The sequence below is a fragment of the Fimicolochytrium jonesii genome (genome assembly GCF_025526975.1).
Source record: "Fimicolochytrium jonesii strain JEL569 chromosome Unknown EV422scaffold_4, whole genome shotgun sequence".
NCBI lineage: Eukaryota > Fungi > Chytridiomycota > Chytridiomycetes > Spizellomycetales > Powellomycetaceae > Fimicolochytrium > Fimicolochytrium jonesii.
Genome location: NW_026515671.1, coordinates 1,151,516 through 1,178,935, shown reverse-complemented (window position 1 = coordinate 1,178,935; position 27,420 = coordinate 1,151,516). Strand labels below are relative to the sequence as shown.

The following is a 27,420-nucleotide window of genomic DNA, read 5'->3' as shown; positions in this document are numbered from 1 at the left end:
CAAGGGCTGATAATCAGCATGATAAGACTTTTGAGGTTGAGCTCCGACTGCCCAGCGGCTCGCAGGCCAAGTGCCCCCAACACGGAACCAAGCCCTCCAACTCCTGATTTGGTGTAGATGTCAGATTCGATATTTTGATTAGGTTCGAAGGAAAGTCGAGAGTGATGTACATTTTCTATTACTACGAGCGTCGAGGATATTATCTACGTATTAAGGGGAACTACAAAAAAGTATATACGAGGGTCTGGATTATGTGGAGGTGTGCCAACGAATGGAGACAATGTCAACATACACTTGATACAGGTGAGGGTGGAACTATACGCCGTGAGAGATCAAGGGCGACGACGGCTGTACTACTGCCGCCAGTGCCACGATAAGGCGATGCGTTTACGCCAAGGTACGGGCCTGAGCGAGCTCCCAGACTCATAGGTCTCCCTCGTGCAGGTCTTCGTTTTCCTCGAGATAGTTGTGAGCCTACGGACGACTTGAGTTAACACTTGCCAGCAACAGGACCGATTTCACAACGCGTAGGAACTCACCATCCTCAAGGAATGATTATATTTGTTCGGTATATGGTGAATCAAGAAGTTGGTTTTGAACTGTATATTGCAGAACAACTCCTTAGTCGATCGCTCCAGCAGATAATGGGGCGTAGGGTCGTCAATCAATGGGTTGCCCGTGATCTCGCGTTGTGCCTGGCCATCTTTCCGTGGTCGACTGGTGGAGGAGAATACGCGGGTAGACTTGTAGACGTAGAAGATTTTGCCCGGAATGAAGACCTTCGGGTGCTCGTTGGATTCCTTGAGATGGGTATGATGTTCCGCAAGGCGCTCCATACGGTCCTGCGTCGAGAGCTTCTTCTCGTTCAACAGGTCGTGTCCTTTCAAGATGAGGTCCCTGAAATCGCACACCGCTCCCCAACTGGACCGTGCAACGAGGTCGTTCTCGTTGATGTAAGTTTCGATGTAAGGTTCGAACTCTTCACACAATTCGGCGTTCACACTCGGAGGCGAGCCGTAGTTGTAGCACTTGAGCTTGAACTTGCGGTTGTCGCTCAGTTGACGGAGTTCCGGAATGTGGCTGGTGAGGATCATCGTGAGGAGGGACGCGACACCGCCTCCCAAAGAGTGACCGGTGACGTAGATTGCGGAGCACTTGTACTGCGAGACCCAGGCTTTGATTCGATCGAGGTAGTGGAGCTCGAGGTACTCAGCGCAGCGCAACATGCCTTTGTGGGCGTAACCGTGGGAGAACGGGGTGTATTCAGCGGTGATATCCACAATCATCTCATGGAGATTCTAGAGGAGTAAGGCACGTCAGTATCAACCTTCACAGGAACATATGAAGATCGTCATACTTACGAAGGTTCCCCTGATGGCAATGACGATAGCGTTCAATTTCGGGTCCCGGCAAATGAAAACTTGAGGCTTGAAAAGCTCCAACTGAAAGTCCCAGGCAAGCATGTCGTTCTTCCCCAATCCCAAGTGCTCGCGAGCCGTGGCCGAATCCATCTTGGGCCGAGCAGCATCACGAAGGTAGCCCTTTCCGTAGCCGAAGAAGTTCATGAGCAGGGAACCATATGCGCACATCGCATAGTTCAAGAAGTAGCAGGCCACACGGATTTGACGTCCGTCTGTGACTACGTCATTTGTCATTGCGCTGAGAGAGATAATGCGTCAGTCATGAATAAGAGATAAGCTTTGGCTTTCATCCAGATGAACTTACTTGGGATGGAACTTCTGGTAGTACTTCTGCACAAAGAGCATCGATCTGGCGATCTCCATCTTGTTCAACTTCCAGCCCGAACCGAAGAAAGCCGAGGCCAGCTGCGCAACCTCCTTGATTCCCAACATGGTGTTCTCAGCGATGATCCTCTTCCGTCTCCTCTTGGAAGTTGCGGTCGTCGCGGAGCTGGCGGTGCTTCGCATACTGATCATCGATCTCGTCTCCGAAGCCATGTCTCCATACATGTCAGCGTCCTGCGCCTGCATCTGCTGGTAGTAGTCCATGTATTCGCTGGTTTGCATTTCCTCTTCGGACGATCCAATCATCTTGTCGAGCAACATGCTCTCGTCCGAGGGGCCATGGCGGCTGCTCGCGCTTTGGCTGCGAGTCAATGTACCGCCGCGACGCGCGCCGATGAAGCTGAATCCGATGGTAATTTCACCAATGTCTTTGCTGGCCAGCTTGGAGCTGCGATGGGCCTTGCGATGGTTCAGGGTATATGTGCTGCAAAATTATGACATGTTAAACCCGACCTCACAGAAACAAGGGCAGTCCATCAAATGGCACTCACTGTTCCAAGTCGCCAAGGAGTTGCGGCAGTCGGGACAATCGAATGTGCACACGCCCGATATGCGATCCAAAGAATCCTCCCTCATATATATCAACCTTCAAGTGGTCGAACAGCAAGGAATGGTAGTTGCATTCGAATTTCTGCTTTTGCTCTCGGTGTCCATGGGGGTAAGGTGCCGAGTCCACTTTCACTCTCTTATGGCGAAATGAGAAGCGCACTTGAATGTTGTTCACGGGGCGTCGTAAGACGATGTCCTCGAGATGTACCTGCAACGGGCAAACACATTAGCGGGAGCGGATCGGATACACGATTTTGCGGCTCTCTCTTACCATCATTGTTGAAGGATGGTTGTCCCAAGAGAGACCATTGGTTGAGGTAGGTAAGGTGGTGGGGTTGAACATGGTTGCCGAGCGATGTTTATCGGCCGTCGCCGGCATCGACTGCACTTGGTTAGCCTGAGAGATCGATGCTGTAAAGGAGAGTCGCCATGTAAGCGCCGGAATCTCCTGAACAATTCAATGGAAGGATTTGGCTGCCATACTACGTACCAATATACATTTGCTCAATCTCCTGAGGGCTCATAGACGAAAAGTCCAGCTTCGAAAAGTCGACTAGGCCGGTGTTATGAGCATACTGGGGAACGGAAGAGTTGGCTTCCTCGACTGTGGCGTCGAATTCCGGTTCCGCATACATTGCGGCTTGCAGAACCTGCTGCTTGCTGCCAACGTGCCCGTCGCCATTGGAGGTGTCGGAGCGGACTGGTGTTGGTACGGGCGCCATTTCGTCGTTGCTTTCCGAGGGCTATGGAGTGAGGACTTTTGCCAACGATATTGTCTGACACTACTTTGCGTTATTCTACTTCAACCTCTTGACTAAACTGCTGGAATGAATAAGGCTGGCAATGCAACCTCACGTATATATGTATGATGGGACTGGGCTTGGACTACATCCATTGGCTGGGCTGGGCAGTGCAAGGTCAATATCCATCAGTTCAAGGTCAACATCGTCCGCCAGGCCGCAGCTTTCGAAATTTTTGCGTTATTTGTCTCATCAGTATCCCGTCGGCGGTAATCATCATTGTTCGCATGTGGGCAGTCTCCCACACCGCAAAAGCCTCGTCACGATGGATTCGCTGGTGTTCCGGGCCCCAACTCCACAGCGTTACAACGCACGAGCGCCCAGCTATTATGAAAGAGATGCAATTGATTTGGCCTCCCGTCACCGTTGGTCCGCTATCCACGGTTCAAAAAATGAATCTTCAAATTCAGTGCGGATCCTGCCATAAAAAATTTGCCTTGCACGCGAGGCTCTTTGATCGTTTTCTGGGACCCGCTCCATCGCTTTCTCTGGGAGGCCTTACGTTCTTCTCCACATATGATAGATATGAACATATCTATTTCAGCCTCCGAAGACGGCGGAAATCGACGGCGGATGATGGTCATGACTCTTGAGGCATCTCATGTTCAATCGTTGATAGTGGGTGGAAGACGAGGGACGCTTTTGAGATCGGACAACATTTGGGCAGCAGGGAGCAGCATTTTCGCCTCGCATGCGCTCCCACCGCCCTCCTCCACTTTGACGAATGTTCTAGTACTGCGAATTCGTTCCCTTCGAACTCGATGTCGTTGATGAGGGATGCATACCGTGTACGGTAAGGGAGGACGGAGAGGCAGACGTTTTGTCGTTCACAAAGCTCCACGCATATTTCCTTTGGATGCCCAAGACAATCGTAGGAAGTTGAGGCCAGAGTGCCGTTCCCGAGATAGCATGTCTCTCTCTTTGCATTTGGGGACACTAATTTGAGCAAAGCATGGCACACTGGTCATGATATGCTTTCTTATAGATACATGCAAAACAGAGTATGTCCCCAATGTGCGTGCGAAGTTGAGAAGCATCACATTTAACTTTAAATTTAGGCTCTTCAGTCCAAGAGGGATCATTGATGCCAGGAGCTATGCCGCTCCCAGTCATACCTACAGTAGGAATACTCCACCTGTAGTAGGAATACTCCACCTCCTCCAGCGTTCCGCTTTCTATGAATCCTGCGAGCTTTGACGGAAATGTGACTGCCGCGAGCCGCTCGTGCTGCTAAGGTTGTTCACGTCCAGCAGAATAATTGTCTGCATCAACAACATCCCTTCGAACGTTTTCCCAAGTGCACGATCCAGACCAACGTGAAGCATATTCTTTGTCTTCAGAAGAAGGGGCGAAGCCACGACTTCACAGTGCAAGGATGGATATCGTCATTGCGGTGCTCCACGCTGTTCGGGGTCAACTCGGATCTCTCGCTAAGAGGAGCTTCTCATTTCGTTCAGAAACGCAGTGCGCCGGACGTGCGTTGCATTCCAATGTCGCCATGGCCTCACGACAATAGAAGCAAAGCATGTCGGGCGCACATGCGAATTCTTTGGTGGCCGAATTCAGAGACCTGCCTACGAACTGGTTCTTCCATTTGAACGACGGTGGCGAGCGACATTCATGAAACTAGGCTATTATCGGTATGGGGAATGGCAAGCAGGAACCCGGACTCCTAAAGTCGTCGAATGGCGTGGGAAGAAGAATGGCTCTCGACTTGAAGATGGGTACAGTACTTTTACTCGTCACAGATCACAGATGAAAAGCGAACCTCGCTGAGTTACCGAGAGACGTGCAAGTCCGGTGCATAATATGCCCTTGTCGTCCTTCCCGGTCCGTTGCACTCCCGTCAAGGTCCTCAAAACTCAATTGCTGTGGGCCCTCGAAATTACATTGCTGTGGAGTGTGGGCCCTCAAACCTGGCCTCAATGCCGAGCGGTGAGCGGTTATCGTTGATAAGATTCGCGTTCGACTGAAATGACGAGGTTAGAGCGCCACCACGCGCCGCTGCCAAATCTGACGCTGTTCCAGCTCCTCCTTCCCAGCACCAGGGAAGAAACGGCAACACAGGTCCGAGTTCCAACCGAGCCCATATTCTCTGGTGCTTGCCACTTCTTCCCGGGAGGAGGCCGGTAGATATAGAGGCTACCGTCGACCGGGCAATGCTTTCTGGGAATCTGGGGTTTGCTGGGCCACTAAAGTGGTTTCCAATGATTTTCAAGGGCGTCTTATGGCTACATGATGAGGCCGCACCAGCTTTGAATTTCGATGAACGACCACCAACTTGGACCTCCTCGCCGTTTTTATATATGTGGCAAACTTCAACTTTGGGCCGTAATAACTGCCTTCGTTCTTGGGAAACACTCTTCATAACACTGAGTACTCAACGCCATGCCAGCCTCCATAAGTGATGCGGTCTCGCTCAAAGAGGCAGGAGATTCTTCGAAGCCATTGCTGGCACCATACCCAAGAAGCACCTCAATGACACCATCCACTCAAGTAAGGAATACGAAGTGCATATCCGCGTTCCGAGGTTGAACCTAGTCTAACCCGTTTTCAAAGTCGTTGAGCGCAACTGTAGACGTAACGGATGCATTACCCGCGGGCACTTCACCGTCGAATTCCTCAACAGGAGGCGCCACCAGGAGCTCCGATACCTCGCCTATGATATCACAAGATAAAAGTGCTGTTGTCGCAGCGGCAGCAACGGCCAAAGCGTTTCGTCCTCCAACGCCTCCTCCTAAAGATCTCATATTTGCGCCAAAGGCGGGCCCAAGTAGTCAATATCCCACCCCGGTTCAGTCGCCGCTGCGTAAGAAGTCGCTGATACAGCGGAAGGAGGATCCTTCTCCTAAAGTGGTACCGGCCGTAGCGGCTGGTTCTTCCACTGATATTGAAGAAACGCAGCCAATAAAGCCCAGGCCTTACTCATTCCAGGCCGATCCAGGAGTTGCGCCCTACGTGCTTGGTGCGGTGTCGAAAGTTCATTCTGAGGCTCCAAGCTTCAGCTTGAAGGGTCATCCAACGACTTTCACGAATGTTGTGGACGCCGGCCCTCTAGGACCACCACGGAACGAACTTCAGAGCCATCAAAGAGCCCTGGCGAATAACGAAGCCGACAAATCGATTGTCGGTGCAGCTGCAAGTGCGCATATGAATGGGTCAGCGCATTTAACTGACGACATATGCGCCCCAAGACGACCTTCCCGGACTACCTCACTGTTAGCGCTGAACACTGGTTTGCCCGTACCGGAAATGTTAGGCCTTAGCCACAAGGCATCCTTTGCCTCCTCCGACCACTTTTACCTCGCGCCGGAAGCCACCGAAAACATGGCAAAAGCGGAAGCAGATGAAGACGTGCACAGTGATCTCGAGCCGCGTATAGCGGAACTATCACCAGTTCCGGAGGGGGAAGGGGATTCAGCAACTCAAGCAAAGATATCAGCCGAAGGCAAGGAAGCCGGAAGCGCGGAAGTCCCAGCCGAGTCTACGCTATCAGATAGCATCTCTGAGACCTCGGATGAAGACACTGTCGGGTCGCTGAACTCCCCTATCTCCCCTATCGATTCTACACCTTCAGACGGCGCATCCCAAAAATCACAGGACGCAGCAATGGACTTTCCAACGGACCCGGCTGCGCAATCCGCTCCAACGGTGGCTTCCTCTCAAAGTTCAAGCAATCCGGAAACCTTAGTTTCAGAGTTACATGGCTCGACGACACTTCAGCCCCGGCCCAGTTTTCGCAAATTGGCAGTAAGAATACCGGATGGCCCGTCTCCTGGCGGCCCGCCATCCTCAAAGGTTACAAAAATGTCGATAGAAACCACGCTTCAGCTCTACAAGGCCAACGCATTGAAAAGCAACGATGATAAGCTGAAGTTTAGCTTTGCCAAATTCTGTCTAGAGGAAAGTGGCAAAGCGTCAGAACCTGCTCTGAAGGAACGTCTGCTGGAGGAGGCCTATGCTGTTTTGCGGGAGTTGAGCAGGAACGGAAACTCTGATGCGATGGTAAGTTTGGTGCAGTTTGGCAACACTGGTAGAGATGTCAAAATCTCATCTCCTTCTGCTTTTCTAGTATACGCTGGGACAAGCCTACTTTGACGACCGCCAGTACTCCCTGGCCTATACTCAATTGCTCAACGCTGCAAAGCGCTCGCATCCCGGCGCCATGTACTTGGCCGCCATGTTGAACGAAAAAGGTGCAGGCACCAAGAAAAGCTACCGTGTCGCTTTGGACTTTTACACAAAGTCTGCGCAGGCCGGATACCGACCGGCACTGTATCGATTGGGCATGATCGAGCTCCATGGCCACATGGGAGGGAAGCGGGACGTGCGGAAAGCTGTGACGTGGTTCAAGAGAGGCGCCGCGGTTGCGGACAAACAGCACCCGGAATGCTTGTATGAGCTTGCTAAGATTTTCGAGAAAGGCGTACCTCCACACATTCAAGAGGATGAGCCGTACGCGTTTGGCCTCTATGCGGAGGCAGCCGAGCTGGAGTACCCGCAAGCCCAGTACAAACTGGCGCAGTGCTTAGAGTTTGGTCGGCTAACGTGTTCTAGGAATATGGTGAGACTGAACGCGGTCTATGTAGTCCACTTTCGGAGCGTAAATATCTTACCCGCATATCTTTCCTCTTTCAGCGCGACGCACTTTACTGGTACGGTCGGGCCGCCGAAAATGGGAATGCAGATGCGCAGTTCGTCCTAGCAGGCTGGTACCTCCACGGCTTCGACAACCTTCTCCCGCAGAACGAGCACGAAGCCTACGCATGGACGTACCGTGCTGCAAAGCAAAACCACGCCGAAGCTCAATACGCTGTAGGGTATTTCTGCGAGAAGGGCGTGGGATGTGTCAAGAGCGAGGAAAAGGCTCTACAATGGTACCAAATCGCCGCGAAAAACGGCGAGACGAGGGCAATCGCGAAACTGGAAGCTGCAAACCAGCCTATCCCGATCTCCAGGGCTTCGAAGTCTTCCAAGGGCCGGCCCAGGCCAGCGGTGAAGGAAACAGGTTCCTCGTCGTCGAGCACGAGCGCCAGCAGCGCGGCAAAGGATTTGAAGAAGAAAGCACTCGGATTCCTACGGAAGTAAGCCGAGTTCGGACAGATGGACAGACTTTCTGGCGTATTCCGGCGTAACATCACCACTGTATCCTTCCTCTGCTCCGTCGTACATAGATATCCATAATGTAGACCTTCGTAGTTCTGTAGGCACGGACATGTACATATACATTTGGTGCGCCCCATATGCGTCACCTACCACGTACTCCCATATGAGCGGCATCTTTATGCATTCTCATCATTCTGACACTGCACCAAAATCGCGATGCCACCCTAGTCTAACATCTATCACCGTGTTTGTTGTAGTCCACCTCTCGCTTCCCACCACTAGATACCGCCGTGTTGATCTATGAACGTCCGTCCTTGGTCTTCAAAGAAAAGTCGCTGAAATCCCAAAATAGATATAGTCCACCCTCGCTCTCAGTTATTTTCCCGCGGGGAATGTTGATTCGCTGCTGATACAAAGGCCCGTCGAGCACCATGGTATGGAATTCCTAAGAGAGACACCCGGAAGAACGACGACTCAGCAAGATGCCCATGTGCTGGGTCCATCGACGTCAGGATAGACAACTTTCGACTTACCCCGTTTTCCCCGCATTGATCCACCGACTCACACCCAGGCTGTGACAGGCAATGCGCAAGGAGTTCCTTCGTCAGCACCCTTCCCAGCATCAGAGCTGCCACCTCTCGTGGGATGGCCGTTGAGTTCACGCAGGTAACGATGAACTTGAGGGCGAACTCGTCATATAGTTGTGCCAACAGTTTTGGCCGAGGTACCTCCCATAGGGGCCTAACGAGAGGAAGCCCAGCTGCCCGCGCCGCTTTCCCCATGAAGTCCGAGCACACGTCCTCAATGTCCCCGTTTGCGAACGCCTCGATGCCTTCCGATTTCAACAATTGCATCTGTGCCACATAACACGAGAGGAAATCGTTTCGTCCCGTCGCGGTTGCGCAGCTCTGATTTGCTGCATCTGAGTTTTCGCTGCTCTCTGCAGGTTGTCCGGGGTCGATAACCAAAACCCTATGAGGGACTCCAACTGCCTTGGCAATGGCCTGGATCAGTTCTAACTTGTGGCTCAGGAAAGGCTTCGCTTTCGCTGGAACGAACGTGCAGAGAAGCGCGACGTTGTATAGTTCGGGGCTTTTGGACAGGATGTGCAACACAAGAGTCGAGTCCTTGCCGCCGGTGAAGGAGAGCACCACTTTCTGGGGCGCCATTGGTCTCGCCGCCGTGCGCTATATGTCGAATGCCTGCCTCCTGCCTTCCGAATCATCCGAAGCCATTGCGAACACCTCTCAAACTTCGCCATCGACACAAAATCGCCCGATCGTGACTCATCGTCCCGGACATGGCTGATTGCGCCTTTCAAGTTTCGGATGCTTATCAGCGTCGCGGCGATAGGGTTGACTTGCGCTTGTTTCACCGCCCGCTAAGCCATGATTTGGAGATGAATCCGCAGGAACAATCGAACATGTCCGACGTCGGAGTCTCCAACCTTCTTTGGCTCGTGCTAATGACAGCCTATGGTGTGAGATATCAACTCACTTGGCGAATGCAGGGGTTAAAGGGGATCTCGGTGATTCCGCTTGAATAATGTGAAAGCCCTGTTGAATCACTAGTTCAGAGCGTGCTTGAATAGATAGATGCTGTGTGGGAAACCCCTCGCTCGCACGCCGTCTCAATCCGTTTAGGAGTACGACAACCGACAAGTGCCGATTTCCACTTACTTGAATGTATGTCATCTGGCTGTCCCGCCGCGGTATATGCTGCACACCGGAAAACCATCCCTGTTGTGCGCACCACCCCATCGATTGAGGGTTTACCGAACCATTTACGGTTTACCCATTCCAAAGAGACGTCTGTGGACCAGGAGAAGTCCCGTTCGTAAGGTGAGCTTGATCTTGACGATTGTGTCCGAAGGGGTCCTTCGCGCGAGTTGTATGTCACCAATTGTGACATAACCCCCAGCAAGGGTCTTCCCATCTTGGAGCATCTTCCATCACTTTACTGACCACCGAGCACATTCCATTTTTGTTCGGCAGTGAGTGTTACTCTGCGTTGAACCCCCTTGGTCGGCCGGGTCTCACTGGGCCCACTTCGCTATTTGCTCGTGGAATAGTATACAGCTTCGCTCCCTCTTGGGAACCCCGTTTCGCCTCTACGCTCTTGGGAACCCAGACTTCAGCCTTGCGCTCAAGGCATCTGGATCTATAGGCCTGGACCTCTGGGGGCTATCAGTTGCTTCAGTGTACCCAACAGATACGACAAAGATCCCCGATTTCCCTGCTTCGACGAGTCACTCTGGTCATTTCTAGACCACTGCCTTCCCCGCCCCTGAACCTCACACCGTAACACACTTCCCAACCCCAAACCATTGTTCCTATTGCGAACTCTGCACAGCCGCCTTCATTTACATACTTCATCGGCACGGCCTACGCGTCAACCTATGTCTTCGTACGGGGTGGCGGCCCAGCCTAGTGCTTTCTCGCTGTCGATAGGGCCTTTGACCACATTTCCGACCACCCGTCCGAGGGCGATATCTTGGCCGACGAAGATGACTGCTGGAACGGCTCAAATTGTGGCCCCAGGGATCAACACTTTGCACATAGCGTACCGGTAAGCAGAACGGATTACAGCTACATATACAACTTTTTGGTCGATGCTGACCTCTCTGCGTGCATGCCTCTCTCGCTCATGTTGCTCCCACAGCCCGGGCGTCACAGATCGAGGTCAACTGTATCTGCACTTCCGCACATACGCTGGTTTTGAAATGTTTGCGTTCTACGATCACTACTGCTTTGTCCGCTTCGCTTCCACGGATTTTGCTCGAGAGGCGCTGATGAGACGCGTTCCTGTTGGCATCATCACGTTGGAGCCAGCGCAGAAGAACTATCGAGTCCCATATCCACAACCTGAAGAAGAAACTGCACCGTCCAAGGCGATTCATGTGACGCATTTGCCAACCAACTATTCGAAGGATGAGATGTGCAAGGTGTTCCGTGCGTTCCCAGGGTGAGTACTACTTGACTACATCACCCTTGGCGTTTGATATCTGACTTGTCTTCATCTCCCTGTTCGCAGATTTCTTAGCATGCAGTTCCACGGCAAGTACGCGTACGTTTTCTACGAGAGTGGCATGGCGGCGTCGAAATGCTGGATCACGCTCCGCCAGGAGACCAACCTTGTCGTGAGCTATGCCAAGAACGCAAAGGAAATGGATGCTCTTTCAGAAGCCTTGGAACAGATATGCATCGCGAATACAGGAAATTATAGTCGCGAAGCATTACTGAGAGGGAGCTATCAAGGCATCTCGGGACCTCGCCAGCATTACGGTTATGATGATAGATACACGTTCCTGCCTCGAGACAGCATCAGACAGCTGGATGCCGACATCAAGAATGACTTCGAGAAGCTCCTCAGCGAGTCCCATTGCCGACTCTGCCCTCCTCCAATCGGAACACAAGTACACCCAGGGAAACCGCAGTCAAATGGCGACGAAGATGATGCTACATGGTTCAGTGACTCGTCTTGCGACATCGAACAATCCCTAGCGAGTGACGTCGATTCGATTGCACCAGACCTTCTCAAAACTGGCACTCGCACCCGAAACAGTTCTACCAGCACCTACAGTCCAGACGACCCGACGAGCAAAAACGCCCACAGATTATCGGAGCCATCTTCATGGGAGCCCGCTCGTGGCCACGCGTTCCCGGTCGCATTCACAGAGCGGGCACAGGCACGGGACCCATCTGTTCTCCACAAGCCCCCCAGATATCATCGAGGCTCAGTCGGGGACATGGAAACTTCAGGAACGGCAGGAAAATACTTCTCAGCGACGCTGCCGCGATTCATGGGCTCCGTTGCTCACCAAATATCTGAGGAAGACCGGAGCCAAGAGAGCGAGCAGCCACCGCTGGGACGCCGAGGGAGCTGTCCGAACCCTTTTCAAACTGCTCCGGCAGCCCCTCAACACTCATATCACCCGCAACGCCCGCACGCCACCATAATTGGAACCTGGCCTCGCGTACCGACGTATCCTCTTTCTGTAGCATTCGACCCGCAACATTGCACGGCTCCCGCATCCGAAGCAAACGTGCAGCTCGTGTAGCGACAATCGGCACGCCCCTTCCATACTACATACATCATCACGAACTTCACAAACCACCCGTTCCAAAGCACCATCGTTCATTCGCCGACATTCCAGCCAAACTCCTTCCTTGCCTCTGTTCCTCAAATTGGATATTTATCACGCGCCATGGTTCTCATAAGGCTTGTTTGACACTCGTGTTTTGACAGCCGGGACCATACTTTCTGGACTGGAGGTCGGAGAGACAATGGATTCACGAGCATTCTATACTCATCCTCGCTTGCCGTTGCTGTCTGCCTCCTCTACGTTGTATTGCACATAATTTGTTTTTCGGTTTATGTTCCCCTTTTTACAGTTACATGTATAATACTTCTATAATCCTTCTCTTCTTCCTCTGTTCTTCCTTCTCACTTCATTCTGATGTCTCGCTGAGTTTGTGAACTTTCGGAAATAATGGACATTTGTAGTCAAAAGGATTTGTACACCATATCTTCCTGTAATACCATTAAGTTCCTGCGAAATGTTCTGGATACCTGCAGTCTGTTTTCATAGAGAGCGTAAGAATACGCCCATGGAATGTATGGAGGAGTAGATTAGGCAGTATGACAAGCGACAGGTGCGGTCGGGTAGTCCTTGCTCTCTATTTGACGTATTTGCTCATAAACTTGCGATGAAAATCGCTCCGTAGCACATCATTAATGAACCTCTTCTTCGGGTTGTCCTCCACACCCCGCGCCTGGTTCTTGAATACCACGTCGTCGTCCCAGCGCCTCTTCACGGAGAAATCTTTCGACGCCTGGCTTTCAAGTAGAGGGTTCCCCGTCAATGCCTCTTCCTCTCGTTGCTTTTCATCTTCTTCCATCTTTGCCCTCTCCTGACGTTCCTTCTCCTCTGCTCGCTCCCTCCGGATCTTTTCCAGCTCGCGTAGAAGCTCAGCTTCATCGTCATCATCATCGTCGTCGCTGGAGTCACTATATATAGAGAGAGAGTAATCGTGAGCTGGCAGCCGAGAAAGTGTGAGAGACGCGGGAGGTTCCTTGAACCTTCTTACCTATCACTTTCCGATGCCTCGTCATCGTCCTCCGAGTCGTCTGCATCTATATTTGGTTCTATTTTTGTCCTCTGTCGCTTTGAGCTTTCATCTTCCTCGATCCCGGCTGATACTGGAGTGAAGAAGGGAAAGTAAACGAGGTTATCAGATTCTCCAATGCTCTAAGAAAACGTCGAAGACGGGCGGCTTGGGAATCCAAAACGCAACCTACTCTCTTTCCGCTTCTCTCCCCTTCTGGCCTTTTCAAAATGCTCACGCTCCTTCTCTTCCAATCTCTCCTTCATACGAATCTCGTCAAGGGAGTTCAGGTCCTCGGGAGCATTTTGGCCGGGTTGACGCAGCTTCAGCTTGGTTTGTGTGGCCAAATCCCTGGCGCTGACCAAGTGGACAGGTGCAGCGTTGGTGTCACGGAGCTGCAGTCCGCCAACGGCGGGATGCCAAGTGGGTCTTGCAGCTGTAGTCATATTGTAGATCGACGTTCAAAATGGACTTTTGGAAAAGAAATGGAAGAGCTGGGCAAGCAAGAAGCTGGGCCTATCAGAGGGTGTTCAGTCAATGCTTTAAACTCTGGCTGAAGATTAGAAAATGCGGTATGTCTAAACAAAATGTCGAGTCCCCGTGGCTGGAAACTTAGAAGGGTCACGAACACGTAACGTGTCCGGCTCGCTGACCTTTCTCGAACGGTATGAAGACTTCACTGCCGCATTAGGCTTGCAAACCTTACACCGTTTGTTCACAGAACTTCGAATATCGACAAGAACCCGGTGTGCCGCCGTACCCTGGTATGGCACCTTAAAGTCATTGTGCACGCCTGCTTCCTTTCGTGTCGCGAAATAGGGTGTCCAAACGGAGCGTTTCTCTCGAGAGGTTGTCGTTTCCCACGAAATGGAGCCTGAGAACCAACCGACGGCTCGCAGAGCTATGAACGTCTCTTGGGCGGGTCAAGCCGATAGGGAGGTAGCAGCTAGTCTACCAGGTGATCCGACGTCTTGGAAAAACCACCGTCCGTCCTTTTCGTCCAGTGAGCCATATTCCACCTCGGCCCCCGTGGAAGAACTGTACTTCTCCATGGACCAAGAGGGCACCCCGCTGCTATCAAGTCATGAGCGGAGCCAGCCTCGCATACTTCCTCGAAGTGCTCATGGAGCGAGGAGAACACAAGGGCCTCGCGCATTGACGCTTCCCGACCTCGCTTTAAAAGGCACGTCCTCACGAACTTCGCATGGGACGTTCTCACCGGTACCAGCAGGCTCGTGGCGTAAGTCACTGATATTCAGCAAACGGAAAAGCGAGACCTATGATGAAGATGACGAGACGGCGGCAACGGGGACGGGCATGAGGGTGTGGTATCAGGACTTCACCACTATCGACTGGATTCATGATACAATAAAGGAACGAGTGCGACTTCGCACTATGCGTCGCACACCGGGAATGAGGGGGTGGCTAACCGAGAAGCTTGACGGGTCTATTGCATGGATACTCTTGGCATTGATTGGAGTAACCTGCGGATGTATAGCGTCACTCATCGAAGTGAGCTACACCCATATATCGGATTGGCGGACAGGGTTTTGTGGCAGAAGCATATGGCTTCGCCGGGAACATTGCTGCAGCTCAGGTTGGTTGGATGATCTTGGTCAAGCCCCATCATTGTTCTATGCTCATCTTTCGATGTCTTTCAGAGGAATGCCCAGAATGGTCATACTGGTCCGATCCCGTTGCGTCACACATGCCATCGCGAGCGGAGCAGTACACGCAGTACGCAATTTACGTCATCTCTGGGGTAGTACTAGCGCTATTGTCAGCGGTGGTGACCAAGCAGTCTAGAGCTTCCACGGCGTCTAGCGCCCAAGCGAATCGTACAGTGACGGAGCCGAGCTGGGTAACGAATGCGCGCGAACAAAGAGGACTACGGCGGAGCAAGAGCCGGGAAGAGGGTTTAAAGGCGGGCAAGAAGCCCAAGTTCCATGCGGCAGGCAGTGGGATACCGGAGGTCAAAACCATTTTGGGTGGCTTCGTTATTACCGGTTTTCTTGGCGCCCGGACATTGGTTGTCAAAGTGGTTGGACTGGTAAGGACAGGCAAGCGCATTGGTTTCCTCGAATTGGCGCGCTAACCCGAGATTGTATAGATTCTATCCACTGCTTCTGGACTGGTGGTTGGTTCGCAAGGACCGCTCGTACACATTAGCTGCTGCGTCGGGAATGTATTGTCCCGGTTGTTCAATAAGGTGGGAAAGCGCAAATATGGTTGCTTCATTGAATAACGTACTCACCTGGCATCCTCTCCAGTATGCCAAGAACGAAGGCAAGCGACGAGAGATCCTGTCTGCATCATCCGCTGCAGGTGTTGCCGTCGCCTTCGGAGCTCCTCTTGGTGGAGTACTGTTCGCACTAGAAGAAGTATCTTACTACTTCCCTATGAAAACTATGTGGAGGAGCTTCTTCTGTGCGTTAGTTGCCGCCGTCACTGTCCGTATCATCAATCCCATTGGTGGCGGCCGGGTCGTTCGTTTCCAAGTTCATTGGGAAAACCTGGAATCGCGAGGTGTATGGTCTTTCTGGGAACTAGTTCCTTTCGCGGCTGTGGGGATACTTGGGGTAAGTGTTCGTGATTTGGTAGTCCGGACCCCGCACAATCTGCTCACCTTATCCGCAGGGGCTGTATGGAGCAGCGTTCATCAAGTTGACGAGCTTCTGGTCACGAGTCCGAAGTCGAACCTGCCTGGGTAGCTGGCCTCTTGCCGAAGTGTTTCTTATCGCATTGATCACTTCCACAGTTGCGTATCCATGGGAGCTTACCAGGTAAATATGCAAGTCTTACTTCTTGCGCAAGCCTGACCACTTATCTCATATTGCATGTGTAGCCTGGGAAACAATGATCTGCTCGGTCAGCTTTTCTCCCAATGTACAGAATCCTCAAAGGACATCATTTGTCATCCATTACCGCTTGCGTCCCACCTGGGAATGCTGGCGCTTGCTCTGCTCATCAAGTTCGTTCTCACAATCCTTGCCTTTGGCATTAAAGTGCCAGCGGGCATTTTTGTCCCTTCCATGTGCGCCGGTGCGCTGGTCGGACGGATGGTGGGCACTGTTGTGCAGTGGACGGTTGCAACGTACCCGGAACACTACGACGGAGCCTTGCCAACTGCGGTCGTTCCTGGTTTATACGCCGTTGTCGGAGCGGCGGCAGCTGTCGGAGGAGTGACGCGGATGACGATCTCTTTAGCAGTCATTATCCTCGAACTCACAGGCTCTGTGTCCTCCTTACTCCCGTCTATGCTCGCCATCATGTTGGCCAAGTGGGTAGGGGATGCTCTATCTCCCCAAGCGCTTTTCGAAAAATCTATCATCGCCGGAGGTTACCCGTACCTCGACTCCAAGAGGCCGATTCGCTCAGATCCGGGAAGGATGCTCACAGCCATGGATGTCATGGAGCGTGGGGTCAAGAGCCGCAAAGTGATTCGCTCAGATGTGCAATATACCATCGAAGAACTGCTGGGCTTGGTTGGGAGTGTCAGCATGACCAACCTGGGCCCTATCCTCCCGACCTCTTCGACACCGCACGGAGCGCCGCCTGCCGTGCACCCCAATGGTGTATACGAGGACACTGGCTTTCCCATTGTCGACCATTCAGACGTTCTTGTAGGCTATATCGCCGCTCCGGAATTGATGCATGCTTTGGGCCTTGTCACCGAATCCTTGGAAACCGAACACGGCACGAGACGGCCAAGCCCCCCTATCATCTTCCATCGACCAGGACGTGTCCCCAGCGTCAGTGAAGTATCCAGTGATCGCCGTATTGACGTCGAAAGCTTCTTGCTTACCTCCGTCAGAGGCCGCAGCCCCGCAGGTGGATCCCGGATACCGCGCGCCGGGTGGCATTCACCAGCACGAGGGTCGGAAAGAAGTATCGAACGCATGCCTATCGTCGCTTCTCCGGCAGCTACCGAACTTGGACCCGCGGGCATATCACGGTCGAACACTCCTGATCTGTTTCGCGGACGGTCCGAGCAGCTCGCTGTGCAAGGTGGCGGGCGAACATCCAGTCCCAGCCCGTTGAGGTCCGGTTTGACTGGCTCGGTTCCGGGCACCACAGCGATGCCGATGGCGACGCCTGCTTCATCGATGTCATTGCCTCTGCTCTTCCAGCCGCCCTCCCCCGGAATGCCATCCACTTCATTCCCACAAGTTACTCCTCACTCATTCTCAATCTCCGAGCCAAGCGAAAGCCGCGACGCATCCGACAACGTCCAGGACTTGACACGATGGATGGACCCGTCGCCCTTATCTGTCCCACACACCGCATCCCTCGATCTCGTGTATGAACTCTTTGTGAAGCTTGGAGTTAAGACGCTTTGCGTTGTGTGCGATGGGAAGCTTGTTGGCCTCATTCACAAGAAGGGCATTGTTGCCTACATCCGGGGTGAAAATTCGGCGTATACTCCGCCCTCTATGTAAATATCTCGTCTATGTTGCGGCGTAAGTCTGTAGGTGACACTGGTGCGTAGGGCACGTGTCAGAGTAGGGATGCTAATGATGGGTATGTGAATTTTGGAATACATATACAAGTTTGAATGTCTCTCAGATAAGGTATATTGGCCTTCATCAGCCCCTCTGTAAATGCTAGAACCCAGTCCGTGCGTCCAATATGTCAAATCCACGAATCCTGCAAAGTCTGCCACACCATGTTCATCCATCCGCTCCCGCCAGGCTGATAATACAGGTCAGCGAACCTCGTGGCATTCATGCCACTGAACAATAAAGCTGGAGTCGAGTCCTTGCTATCAGCCACAGCGCCAGCAGTCGCCATCTTCGACACTGTGGTGTACACGTCGTCCGCCGTGGCTTCCGGGTAAAGAGAAAGAAAGATGGCCATAATCCCGGCTACGTGGGGTGCGGCCATTGAAGAGCCTTGCAGGGTGGCGGTTGCCGAACCAGGGATATATGTTGACGTGATGTTTGTACCTGGAGCAAAGATGTCTGCGAGGAGTGAAGGATTAGTGCCAAGGTTTGACTCTTCAGAAGGCCATTTGAGGTACTCACTGACGCAGGGCCCGAAGTTGGAGAACACGGCGCGCTTATCCTGTTGATCACTTGCACCCACAGTCATGACAGCTCCGGATGAGGATGGTGATGAATCGCACGCTGTGGAAGAAAGAGAAATGAGTCAGTAAAGTGGCCCGCTCATGTTGTGCACTTGAAAGTCAGGTCCATATCCTCACCATTGATATTGTCATTCCCCGCCGCCGCACTAAGCGGAACACCCATCTCCCGCCCCTTCCTCACCAACTCGTCCAGCGCCTGCGACTTGCCTCCCCCAGCCAGACTCATATTAATCACGCCCCGCCGCGTGCCATTCCCCACCGCCAAAAGCGACCATTCGAGGCCCTGCACGACCTGCGACACGAATCCCGTCCCGTCGTTGTCCAGCACTTTCACACCAATGATGTTTGCAGCTTTGGCCACGCCCCATGTCGAAGATGCAGCGATCCCAGCCACGTGCGTTCCATGACCGTTGCCATCCTCCAACCCGTTCGAGGAGAACGTCGGGCCTTGCCGCGCTCGGCCTTTGAAGTCTGGGTGCTTGTGGTTGATGCCCGTATCCAGGATGTAGATGTCCACGCCTTGCCCGCCGTCTGGAGGAAACACGTACACGCCTTTCAAGCCCGCCTGACGGTGCGTGATACGGTCGAGACCCCATGGAGGGTACTGTTGCACCGCAGCTGAGGAATCATCGACGTTCATGAAAAATCCCGAGGACGAGACGAATTTCGATCCATCCTCGCTGCCGTTCGATTTGGGCGCCTGTGCGTGGTTTATTTTCTGATCTTTTTCCACAAATCGGACCAGCTCGCTTTGGTCAATCAAATGAATGATACCCGGTGGGAGATGCGCAGTGTAGCCTTTGAACACATCGGAGTTGAACATTGTCGCGATCCCTGAGAACTTCTTGGCGAGCGCAGGTGGAATGATTCCACCATTGAGGAGCGTGTTGCTAACCCACTGCACATGTCGATCGATGTCCTCTTTTGTGATGTTTTGCAGCATGGCAACGATATATCGATCGTCGCTTACGCTGTCCGTGCCTGCTTTGATTTTCGACAGGACTTCATCGGTTTTACCGCTGTCCGTCGCAGCCTTCACATTGGCCGAACCGGGCCGCTCAGGGGTTGATCCCCATTCACCGCCTGCCGAAGGAAACGAAGGCTGTCCTCCCAGCCATGCTGAGTTTTCGGGATGATGCTTCTGTAATTCCACCGGCGAGAAGGCGTCCAGATCAATCCGGAATTCTTCAGGGTGCTGCTGCGCGAGGGTTTGCGGAGATGCTACTAGGAGCAGTAGCACCGCTATCGAATGAGGTAGGGTGAAGAGCATCGCGCAATCGCACTGGGAAACTGATACTCAGATCGTAGGCTTTCCAGACCCCTTCTATATGGCAAGCTATAGGCAACGGCTTGGTCGGCAATGGCGGTACCTCCTGAAAGTCGAATATCACACGTATATACAAGGAGAGGATCCCACCTCCAGGGAATAGCGATCTATTTACCTATATACAGGGATACCGTTGTCCTCCGTCGCTTTGTGTGTACTGCACATTACTGCCTTGTTCTCACGCCATCCAGGTTCGACTTGGCCCTTTCCCAGGCTGTTTCCCAGGTGAGGCTGAACGCTCTTCTCAATGCGCGCGCGTTTTGCAAATGGGCCGCCGCCACATTCCGCCGCCTCCTCCCGAGGTCAGAAATCAGGAACCTCGCGAACTTTCCACTCTGCTTTCGACTTTCGGACGACAGATAGCCAAGTGCGACTCTGGGCATGGGCGACGGTCTGAGCGAGGGTAGGAGAGACGGCCAACAGAATGGAAAGGTCGACAAAGGAGGTTCATACGTATGAGCCAGTCCTCACCGTCACCAAACAAGAGCGGAAGGTAAGATTGGTGGTATTGAGGGATGCAGTAGTATCTCCACCACACGGAGCGCTTTGTAGTTTTTCTTCCTTAGGTCCGATATATCGTGCATTCTACAATATGCGGTTTTACGGTGCAATTGTCCCGTCCAGTTCGGGGCGCAGGTTCAAGGGGCCGATGTATACACAACATGGCAAAGCGATCGGAAGCTTTTAAGGTTTTGCTCGGCGTCGTTCGCTAGGGTCTGGGGTACCCTGGACTCCTGGAGCGTCTGTGTCGTATCAATCGGCCAACCGGCTTCGTCGGCGACTCAACTCAAAAGAGGGACATTCAGCTGTGCATTCTGCTCCCACGCCGCTAACGACTATCAAAACTGTCAGCGGGATGTGGTGGCCCGTCAGCGTGAACAGAGTGATTCAAACCCTACAAAGAAAGTGTATGATGCGACTGCGCGGCGCATTATTGAATAACCCTAGGCGGAATTCACGATTGGGGACTCGAAGCATGAAGCATGGAAGCATGGGGTGGAAGTGGATGACTGCATGGAAGGCAACGTGGCTCAAGCATATCAATACGCTATGCTGGCAAGAGAACGAAGTTGTGAGGAGGGCCCCCTAGCTCGTTCATTCATCTCTATCCTCCCATCGAATCAATGTTTCCACTTGCGGGACGCACTTCTTCTTCGTCACCTTGAGCGTATGTATGTACATATACAGCACGTGGGGATGAGATGCCCCTTGAAATTGCGATGAGACTGTCCTTAACCCAAATCAAGGCGGCACACGTGGGTCGAAAGTCCTTCCCAACGTAGTCATTCACCGACGTCTCGGGGTTTGCATATATGGGCATACACCAACTGCAGGAAGTCATATCCCAGAGAACCAGTCAATCGAAGATATGGTTTCCCAATTGAAGAGAAGGATATGTGGGAACGTTTATCGAGACCCATCTGTACTTTTTGACATGCCCGCTGACCGATTCACAGCTCAGAACGTGATGGGAACTGGGGTTACGGGCCTGTGCACGTGGTGCGCTTGATCTTGTTTCGGTTCTTATCACGTCAGGAGTGCGCAAAGACATCAAGGGCGACGCACTTGCCTGACTTCGCAAGACGTGGCGGTGCGTGGGTGTGACAGTGGTGCTTGTTGTATGGTGAAGGACGTACGCGCACCCGAGCGGTTGAAAGGCAAAAAGGCCAAGTGCGCCAGGGGTGCCTTGCCTTCCAAGAATAACAAATGACAGCACCAAGCGGACGGCTCGCGGGACTGCGCTTCTGTGAAAGACGGCGGCATGGGCATGGCATGGGCAGGCTGCGTATTTCATCACAGGCCCGACTGCTCCATCTCTCCGGGGAAAAAGAGAACTCCCACCATCACCAAACCTCAACCGCCAAGTCCAAAGTGCGCCCGATTCACGACCCGGCTTCTGCCCACTATCGTCAAGGCCAACTTGAAACTCACGCCTCCTCTAGCGCAACTCCGCCAGGTGTCGCCGTCTTGACATCTCTCAGCTATTCGACAGTGACATCCTGTCAACGACGATCACTTCAAGTTTAGGCGCTATTATACTTGAGCCGCCGGGGCTTTAGCCATACGCAATTGCCAAGTTGCCCAAGCGTTTGACGGCGTACCGCTGAAACTATCTTGAGGTCATACGATTACCTGCCTGCCTTAGCCCCGGACCTGTCTTTCAGAACTGCTATCCGCTTAAGCGAAGATGAGCTTAGCCAACTTCGCAGTTCATCTTCGTCAAAAACTCTCTAGTGTGCTTTCAGCCGTCGGCGTTGGCTCCGCGAGTGGCGCTGGCTCTTCGAACGCCACCGCCGGGGCCCAACTGCAGCAACGGCAAAGGCAGAAGAATAAGGAAGCCGTCCTGCTCTGGGCAGGTTTGCAACAAACAGACACGACAGCGGCACTGAACGCTGAACTTCGACGAGCACACATTGGGCTCGTCACCAAAACAAACTACAAGGCACCGAAAGACCCAGTGGTCCTTTGCCATGGTTTGTTCGGATTCGATGTGTTGGGACCCGAAGCAGTGCCAGGGCTTCAAGTTCATTACTGGAAGGGCATCGCAAATGCACTCCAAGACATCGGATGCAAAGTGGTTGTGTCCAGAGTGGGAACGGTGGCGGCGCTGAAAACGAGGGCGCAGGAGCTGCGGAGCTTTCTGGAAAACAAAGCAGAAGGGCGAGCCATGAACCTCGTGGCACATTCGATGGGCGGGCTGGATTGCAGATACGTCATCACCCATCTGCCATCGTCAAAATTCAGGGTGAACTCCTTGACAACGGTCGCCACGCCGCATCGTGGCAGCTCTTTCATGGACTGGTGCCGGGATTCGCTGGGTCTTGGTCTCCTCCAGGACTATATCAACAAGCAATCCGACGATGTGGTGGCAAAGCATCTGACATCACATCACCATTTACCACAAGATACCAACACCGCAAACCCACTTTCCGACGCAATGACGAGAACACTGCGAGCTCATCCCCTCATCCGCGCACTAGCCTCACCCATCGATTCCCCGGCATTCGCAAACCTCACAAAGGACTATTGCGCGGCGTTCAACGAAATCACCCCGGACGATCCATCCGTCCATTACGCATCGTACGCCGCGGTCGTGTCGCAGATGTCGCCCTTAGCACCACTTTACTTCTCCCACCGCATCGTGTCGGAACGGGAAGGCGTCAATGATGGGTTGGTCAGTCTGGCGAGCGCCAAGTGGGGAGAGTTTATGGGAACAGTGTCGTGCGATCACTGGCAGCTTTTACCGCCCAAGATGCGGGGCGTAGTCTTGCGGAAGAGCGGGTTCGATTCGATCGGTTTCTACCTCAACCTGGCCACCGATCTGGCGGAGAGGGGATACTAGACCTTCATCACAACCTCCCCTTGTAGTTGTGCATGTAGTACACATCACTCCCTACATCTACTTATTGAGTACCCTTACATTACACAAGTTGTTAATAGACATTCATGGAGACACTCTTTTTGGCTTATATCTGTTCGATCCGAGTCTGATTACATGTTCGACGCCCTAACGTAAGTACCGGAGAGCTCCGGATCTCAACTAGAATAGAATAGATGGAGGGGCTTACGGAAGAATCGTAATGAAGAACGCAATCCGACGCTCATATTCCGACGATTGCTGGGTTGTCCGGTCTCAGATTAAAGGGTCTGTCCAAATCCAAAACGTCGTGCTTTGTGAGAGCAATTTTGTTCCAGAATTACAAGCTCTGCCCAAGCGCTCCTCGGTCCGAAAGTCTTACACACAGAAAACGGCCGATTCATTGGGAAGAATGTGCAAAGCGGTTAAAAGAAACCCTGGCAGTAAACCACCTGACGCTTATGGCAGCTGCTACGCGTCGCGTCGATTTATCGGAGTTGTCACAAATGGTGTGGAGCGTCCACCGCAAATCTCGTAGGGCTTTGCAACGAGTGGAAACCGCATATTCGCAGTGATTAGTGCTCGAAAACCACAAAATGAAAGTCTTCATATCCCACATCGATAGCCCCCTCGGACACAACCTCTCCCGCCACTTCTCCACCACCCTCGTCGGCTCCCGCCGTCCCGAAGAGGAGCCCAGCGACGAAGAGGAGGAGGACGCACCCGTCGCCGAGAAACCCAAAGAGAACGAAAACTATATCATCTCCGGAACGCTGCAGGATGCGGATCCGGGCCTCGCGGGATTTCCGCCACCGAGGCCGGGGCTGATGGTGGAGACGGGGGATAGAAAGGCGGATAAGGCGAGGAGGGAGGCGATTGCGAGATTTAATGTTGGAGGGGAGAAGCCGAAATGGGTTGCGGAAGTTGTTGAGGTGAGGGATTATTGTGGTGGGAATGTTAGCTTTACAGCGAAATCAATATGGATGAATCCATCCTGACGCTTTGGGGAATGTGATTCAGAAGAACGACCGCGAAGCGCTAAAACAAGCATTGCTGAGCGCAGACGTTATCGTCTACGACATCGTCGCATGTCTCGACGAGGCAACATGGGCATTAGAAAGTAGGTCAGCACACTTTAAACGCATACCTTCCCACCAGAGTCCGTCTAACCTCTCCACGCATCATCAGCCCTAAGCGCCGAAGCCGACACATTCCTCGACTGTCCTAAAACCTTTATCGGCGTGTCCAGCGTGCTCACATGGGCAAAGACCAAAATCGATCCAGATGATCCTGAGGCGTTTATTGGAGAAGATGAATACCGCCGACGGCGGCCACATCCTAATTTCAAAGATCATTTGGCGTTGGAGAAGAATATCATCAAGGCCGGGAAGAAGAGCGCGTTGAGGACGTATGTCCTTGCTGCTGGGTTGGTGTATCATACAGGGGATAGTATCTTCCATCCGTTTTTGAAGGTGCGCCGGCTTGGATTTGAGCATTCAGAGTGTGTCATTGAACAAGGTAGGGATTGGATGCTCATACCCTCCATTCCGTCAGATGGCATGGCATAACAAGGACCTGACGTGCTACGGGGACGGGGACAACATCCTCCCGATGATCTACATCGACGACTTATGCGGAATCATCGTCGACACCGCCGAGACCCTTCCCGAATCGCGGTACATGCTCGCCATTGACGATTCGAAGCACTCGTTGTACGAGGTTTTGAGGGTACGCAGTGAAGTGATGCACAGCGGAGATCAATGTGAATGCGACGACTGACATTCAAACATTTCATAGGCGATCAGCGAAACACTGGGAACTGGAAAAGTGCACAAGGCATCGAAAGAGGTCGCGCTGTTGAATCCCGACATCCCGCAATTGAATTTCGACCAATTGCTGGTGAATCTAAGGCTTGACCAGGGCCACGTGAAGGAAATGTCGTTTGGGTGGAAGTATGAGGTAGGCGTCAATCATTCTGCTATCTGGATAGGGAGAAACTGACAAAGCCCCCCGCCGGCTTGTCTAGTCTGGGCTGATAGAAAACCTGCCACGGTTCGTGCAAGAGTACAAATATGCTCGCGGCCTGACCCCGTTGCGGATAGTGGTCCACGGCCCGCCGGCGTCTGGAAAGACATTGTTCTCGGAGAAGTTGGCGGAGCACTATGCGATTCACTTGGTCGATGTTGAGAAAGTGCTCGCGGAAGCAATCGCACGGCTGGTATGTGAGCGAAAATCGCACAATGTGGAGCTTTGAGTATGCCTTTCTCATGAGCGACTGCTCATTCCTAGGAGCGGCGAGCAAACGGCAACCTGACAGAGGAAGAGCAAGAAGACGACATCGACGCCGACCGCGAGCTCCTGGAGGAGCTTAAAGAGGCTGCCAGAGCGTCGAATGGGAAATACCCCGAGGAACATATCACAAATTTTGTGCGTGATAAATTGCGGTCGATGCCGTGTAGGAATCAGGGTTACGTTATTGATGGGTATCCGACGACTACGGAGGAGGCGAGGGAGCTTTATCGATGTGAGTTTGCCATCTCAAGACTAATGCCTCGGTCGGTGCCGGGAAGTATCTCATGAACATCGATATACAGCCGCGGATGATGACGGAGGTGACGAGAAGGGACCGGTGAAGATAGACGAGGTCATTGGGCCAGATCATGTCATCTCTCTGGACATATCCGATGAAGTCATCAAGGAGCGGGCTATGCATTTACCCGAATCCGCCGCTGGGACAAAGAACTCCGAGGAAGGTATGTATCACCTAGGAAAATGTACTCATGGCCACGTAAAATCACCAGAGCATGCTCACAATAACCATTCCTCTCGGATACAGCCCTCACGCGCCGCCTAGAAGAGTACCGTACCCACAACACAGACGAAACCACCGTCCTCAACTTCTTCGACGAGGCCGAAGTTCACCCATTCGTGGTGTCCACCGAAGCCAACGGCGTGGAAGCCGTAATGAGCATTCTGACGAAGCAGATTGGCCCAGCTCACAACTACGGCGCCACCATCGAGCAATTGGCGGAGCAACGACGGGTGGAGGAGGAAGCGCGGACGAAAGAGGTCGCTGCGGCTGAGGAGGAACGCTTGAAGCGGGAGAAGGAGGATTCGGAAAGGCAGAGTAAAGCTGTTGCGGAATGGGTAGGGTGAAAACCGCATTTCAAGTCTAAATGGTTGCTATCCCAGAACGGAGCCTTTCACTAACATGCCGTACTGATAGAACGCACGACTTGAAGAGGTTCGGAAACAGGAGGCAGAAGTTCTAGAAGCACAGTCTGTGCCTCTGAGAAACTATTTGATGAAATATGTCATGCCGACTCTCACATCTGGCCTCATCGAGGTGTGCAAAGCTCGACCAGAGGTAGGTCATACTTGATCTGGATTTGCCAGATCCCACGTCTGATCACTGTTCGCTTGGTTCCAGGACCCCGTTGACTACCTTGCGGAGTTTCTGTTCAAGGTATGTGTCCTAGAAATACCGGATTGATTGGAAGTGGGGTCGTCGCTAACCAACTTACCATCATCGCAGCACAACCCTGGAAATGCATGATAGGGAGGGAAAGAATCCGTGTATATGTACACTGTGCATCATATGTCAAATGACTATCCACCACTGTATACATATCGTTGCAAACCTTGGCTTCTTGAGCGTTGCTGCATGCCACATGTCCATTCGTATGTGTTATATTCTCTCAAAGGGGCGAAAAAGCAACTCGGTGGCGTGATGCCGTCAATAATGGGAGAAGTGTCGGAAGCCGCCATGTCTCAGAACCGCCACGTCCGAAGGTTGGTGCGACACCCGACCAGGGCATGGAGCGTGACAAGTTCCACTTGGTACTTTCTGCCCGCCGTTGCGGCGATGCCCTTAACGTTCCTGCCGCTTCAACGTATACCACTTTGCATGTGGCTGCAAAGACGGATGACCCAAGATGGTAAAGTGCCTAAGTGGGCCCAATCCAACATGAACGCCTCGTGCACGCTAAGGAAAGACGCCTATGGATATGTAGGCCTGGCCAGAGCCGTCTTGGGCGTCGTTGCCATTGTTGTCAGACGGCGGGAGGGAGGAGATGGGCTGGAGCGGTAACGACAGTGGTGGAGCGCCAGTAGGCGGGGTCGAGTCTGCTGTTGATGTGGACGGGAAGAGAGCGCCCAGCGGGATAATGGCGTAGGGCGATTCTGCAGCTGTGTACATTGTTCGAAGTAAGCGAAGAGTGCGGTATTGGGGTAGATCTTGCTACATATGATGGCGTGTGAGAAAAACAGCAATGGATCGTT

The 27,420-nt window shown here is 52.8% G+C and overlaps 10 protein-coding genes across 10 annotated transcripts; 6 read left to right on the top strand and 4 right to left on the bottom strand.

Moving 5' to 3' along the window:
- Positions 1–119: 119 nt before the first annotated feature.
- EV422DRAFT_318078 (uncharacterized protein) lies at positions 120–3,528 on the bottom strand. The gene is made up of 7 exons (XM_053066248.1): positions 2,845–3,528; positions 2,626–2,765; positions 2,297–2,562; positions 1,726–2,229; positions 1,362–1,659; positions 540–1,298; positions 120–474 (listed from the first exon to the last, which is right to left on the bottom strand). The coding sequence occupies exons 1-7, from the start codon at positions 3,074–3,076 to the stop codon at positions 424–426; spliced, it is 2,250 nt and encodes a 749-aa protein (XP_052928251.1). The 5' UTR covers positions 3,077–3,528; the 3' UTR covers positions 120–423.
- A 3,704-nt stretch (positions 3,529–7,232) lies between these two features.
- EV422DRAFT_493209 (uncharacterized protein) lies at positions 7,233–8,242 on the top strand (the record flags this gene model as incomplete). The annotated part of the gene is made up of 2 exons (XM_053067656.1): positions 7,233–7,718; positions 7,793–8,242. Coding segments are annotated over 2 exons (936 nt in total), but the record flags the coding sequence as incomplete, so codon positions are not given.
- Positions 8,243–8,400: 158 nt separating this feature from the next.
- On the bottom strand, positions 8,401–9,555 carry EV422DRAFT_317996 (uncharacterized protein). The gene is made up of 2 exons (XM_053066246.1): positions 8,794–9,555; positions 8,401–8,705 (listed from the first exon to the last, which is right to left on the bottom strand). Exons 1-2 carry the CDS (start codon positions 9,427–9,429, stop codon positions 8,559–8,561), a joined length of 783 nt encoding a protein of 260 aa, XP_052928249.1. The 5' UTR covers positions 9,430–9,555; the 3' UTR covers positions 8,401–8,558.
- An 861-nt stretch (positions 9,556–10,416) lies between these two features.
- On the top strand, positions 10,417–12,630 carry EV422DRAFT_318034 (uncharacterized protein). Its single transcript, XM_053066247.1, has 3 exons — positions 10,417–10,828; positions 10,922–11,224; positions 11,294–12,630. The coding sequence occupies exons 1-3, from the start codon at positions 10,659–10,661 to the stop codon at positions 12,318–12,320; spliced, it is 1,500 nt and encodes a 499-aa protein (XP_052928248.1). The 5' UTR covers positions 10,417–10,658; the 3' UTR covers positions 12,321–12,630.
- A 309-nt stretch (positions 12,631–12,939) lies between these two features.
- EV422DRAFT_573293 (Pre-mRNA-splicing factor Cwf15/Cwc15) lies at positions 12,940–13,860 on the bottom strand (the record flags this gene model as incomplete). The annotated part of the gene is made up of 3 exons (XM_053073169.1): positions 13,562–13,860; positions 13,351–13,462; positions 12,940–13,270 (listed from the first exon to the last, which is right to left on the bottom strand). Exons 1-3 carry the CDS (start codon positions 13,812–13,814, stop codon positions 12,940–12,942), a joined length of 696 nt encoding a protein of 231 aa, XP_052928247.1. The 5' UTR covers positions 13,815–13,860.
- A 170-nt stretch (positions 13,861–14,030) lies between these two features.
- On the top strand, positions 14,031–17,923 carry EV422DRAFT_519860 (chloride channel). Its single transcript, XM_053069628.1, has 6 exons — positions 14,031–14,965; positions 15,030–15,418; positions 15,479–15,577; positions 15,639–15,947; positions 16,006–16,151; positions 16,214–17,923. Exons 1-6 carry the CDS (start codon positions 14,236–14,238, stop codon positions 17,805–17,807), a joined length of 3,267 nt encoding a protein of 1,088 aa, XP_052928246.1. The 5' UTR covers positions 14,031–14,235; the 3' UTR covers positions 17,808–17,923.
- A 77-nt stretch (positions 17,924–18,000) lies between these two features.
- Positions 18,001–19,724, bottom strand: EV422DRAFT_565054 (peptidase S8/S53 domain-containing protein; the record flags this gene model as incomplete). The annotated part of the gene is made up of 3 exons (XM_053072261.1): positions 18,001–18,329; positions 18,393–18,494; positions 18,572–19,724. The coding sequence occupies 3 exons, from the start codon at positions 19,722–19,724 to the stop codon at positions 18,001–18,003; spliced, it is 1,584 nt and encodes a 527-aa protein (XP_052928245.1).
- Positions 19,725–21,530: 1,806 nt separating this feature from the next.
- Positions 21,531–23,245, top strand: EV422DRAFT_519854 (Alpha/Beta hydrolase protein). Its single transcript, XM_053069627.1, has one exon. The coding sequence runs from the start codon at positions 21,970–21,972 to the stop codon at positions 23,122–23,124; it is 1,155 nt and encodes a 384-aa protein (XP_052928244.1). The 5' UTR covers positions 21,531–21,969; the 3' UTR covers positions 23,125–23,245.
- Positions 23,246–23,580: 335 nt separating this feature from the next.
- Positions 23,581–26,825, top strand: EV422DRAFT_519852 (uncharacterized protein). The gene is made up of 12 exons (XM_053069626.1): positions 23,581–24,071; positions 24,160–24,259; positions 24,328–24,611; positions 24,694–24,867; positions 24,937–25,098; positions 25,166–25,357; positions 25,429–25,663; positions 25,734–25,892; positions 25,976–26,286; positions 26,366–26,506; positions 26,570–26,605; positions 26,675–26,825. Exons 1-12 carry the CDS (start codon positions 23,736–23,738, stop codon positions 26,693–26,695), a joined length of 2,151 nt encoding a protein of 716 aa, XP_052928243.1. The 5' UTR covers positions 23,581–23,735; the 3' UTR covers positions 26,696–26,825.
- On the top strand, positions 26,553–27,417 carry EV422DRAFT_317870 (uncharacterized protein). The gene is made up of 2 exons (XM_053066245.1): positions 26,553–26,605; positions 26,675–27,417. The coding sequence occupies exon 2, from the start codon at positions 26,720–26,722 to the stop codon at positions 27,227–27,229; it is 510 nt and encodes a 169-aa protein (XP_052928242.1). The 5' UTR covers positions 26,553–26,605; positions 26,675–26,719; the 3' UTR covers positions 27,230–27,417.
- Positions 27,418–27,420: the final 3 nt, after the last annotated feature.

Excerpts from the sequence above, each read along its gene's own strand:
- EV422DRAFT_519860 (XM_053069628.1), top strand. The coding sequence starts at position 14,236 with ATGGAGCCTGAGAACCAACCGACGGCTCGCAGAGCTATGAACGTCTCT. Across the intron at positions 15,419-15,478 it reads TTGTCAAAGTGGTTGGACTG|ATTCTATCCACTGCTTCTGG; the intron begins GTAAGGACAGGC and ends GAGATTGTATAG. Across the intron at positions 15,948-16,005 it reads CGGCTGTGGGGATACTTGGG|GGGCTGTATGGAGCAGCGTT; the intron begins GTAAGTGTTCGT and ends CCTTATCCGCAG.
- EV422DRAFT_519854 (XM_053069627.1), top strand. The coding sequence starts at position 21,970 with ATGAGCTTAGCCAACTTCGCAGTTCATCTTCGTCAAAAACTCTCTAGT.
- EV422DRAFT_519852 (XM_053069626.1), top strand. The coding sequence starts at position 23,736 with ATGAAAGTCTTCATATCCCACATCGATAGCCCCCTCGGACACAACCTC. Across the intron at positions 24,612-24,693 it reads TCTTCCATCCGTTTTTGAAG|ATGGCATGGCATAACAAGGA; the intron begins GTGCGCCGGCTT and ends CCATTCCGTCAG. Across the intron at positions 26,287-26,365 it reads GTAAAGCTGTTGCGGAATGG|AACGCACGACTTGAAGAGGT; the intron begins GTAGGGTGAAAA and ends CCGTACTGATAG.
- EV422DRAFT_317996 (XM_053066246.1), bottom strand. The coding sequence starts at position 9,429 with ATGGCGCCCCAGAAAGTGGTGCTCTCCTTCACCGGCGGCAAGGACTCG. Across the intron at positions 8,706-8,793 it reads ATCAATGCGGGGAAAACGGG|GAATTCCATACCATGGTGCT; the intron begins GTAAGTCGAAAG and ends TGTCTCTCTTAG.
- EV422DRAFT_318078 (XM_053066248.1), bottom strand. The coding sequence starts at position 3,076 with ATGGCGCCCGTACCAACACCAGTCCGCTCCGACACCTCCAATGGCGAC. Across the intron at positions 2,766-2,844 it reads GATTGAGCAAATGTATATTG|CATCGATCTCTCAGGCTAAC; the intron begins GTACGTAGTATG and ends TCTCCTTTACAG. Across the intron at positions 1,660-1,725 it reads TACCAGAAGTTCCATCCCAA|CGCAATGACAAATGACGTAG; the intron begins GTAAGTTCATCT and ends TATCTCTCTCAG.
- EV422DRAFT_317870 (XM_053066245.1), top strand. The coding sequence starts at position 26,720 with ATGTACACTGTGCATCATATGTCAAATGACTATCCACCACTGTATACA.
- EV422DRAFT_318034 (XM_053066247.1), top strand. The coding sequence starts at position 10,659 with ATGTCTTCGTACGGGGTGGCGGCCCAGCCTAGTGCTTTCTCGCTGTCG. Across the intron at positions 10,829-10,921 it reads ACTTTGCACATAGCGTACCG|CCCGGGCGTCACAGATCGAG; the intron begins GTAAGCAGAACG and ends TTGCTCCCACAG. Across the intron at positions 11,225-11,293 it reads GTGTTCCGTGCGTTCCCAGG|ATTTCTTAGCATGCAGTTCC; the intron begins GTGAGTACTACT and ends CCCTGTTCGCAG.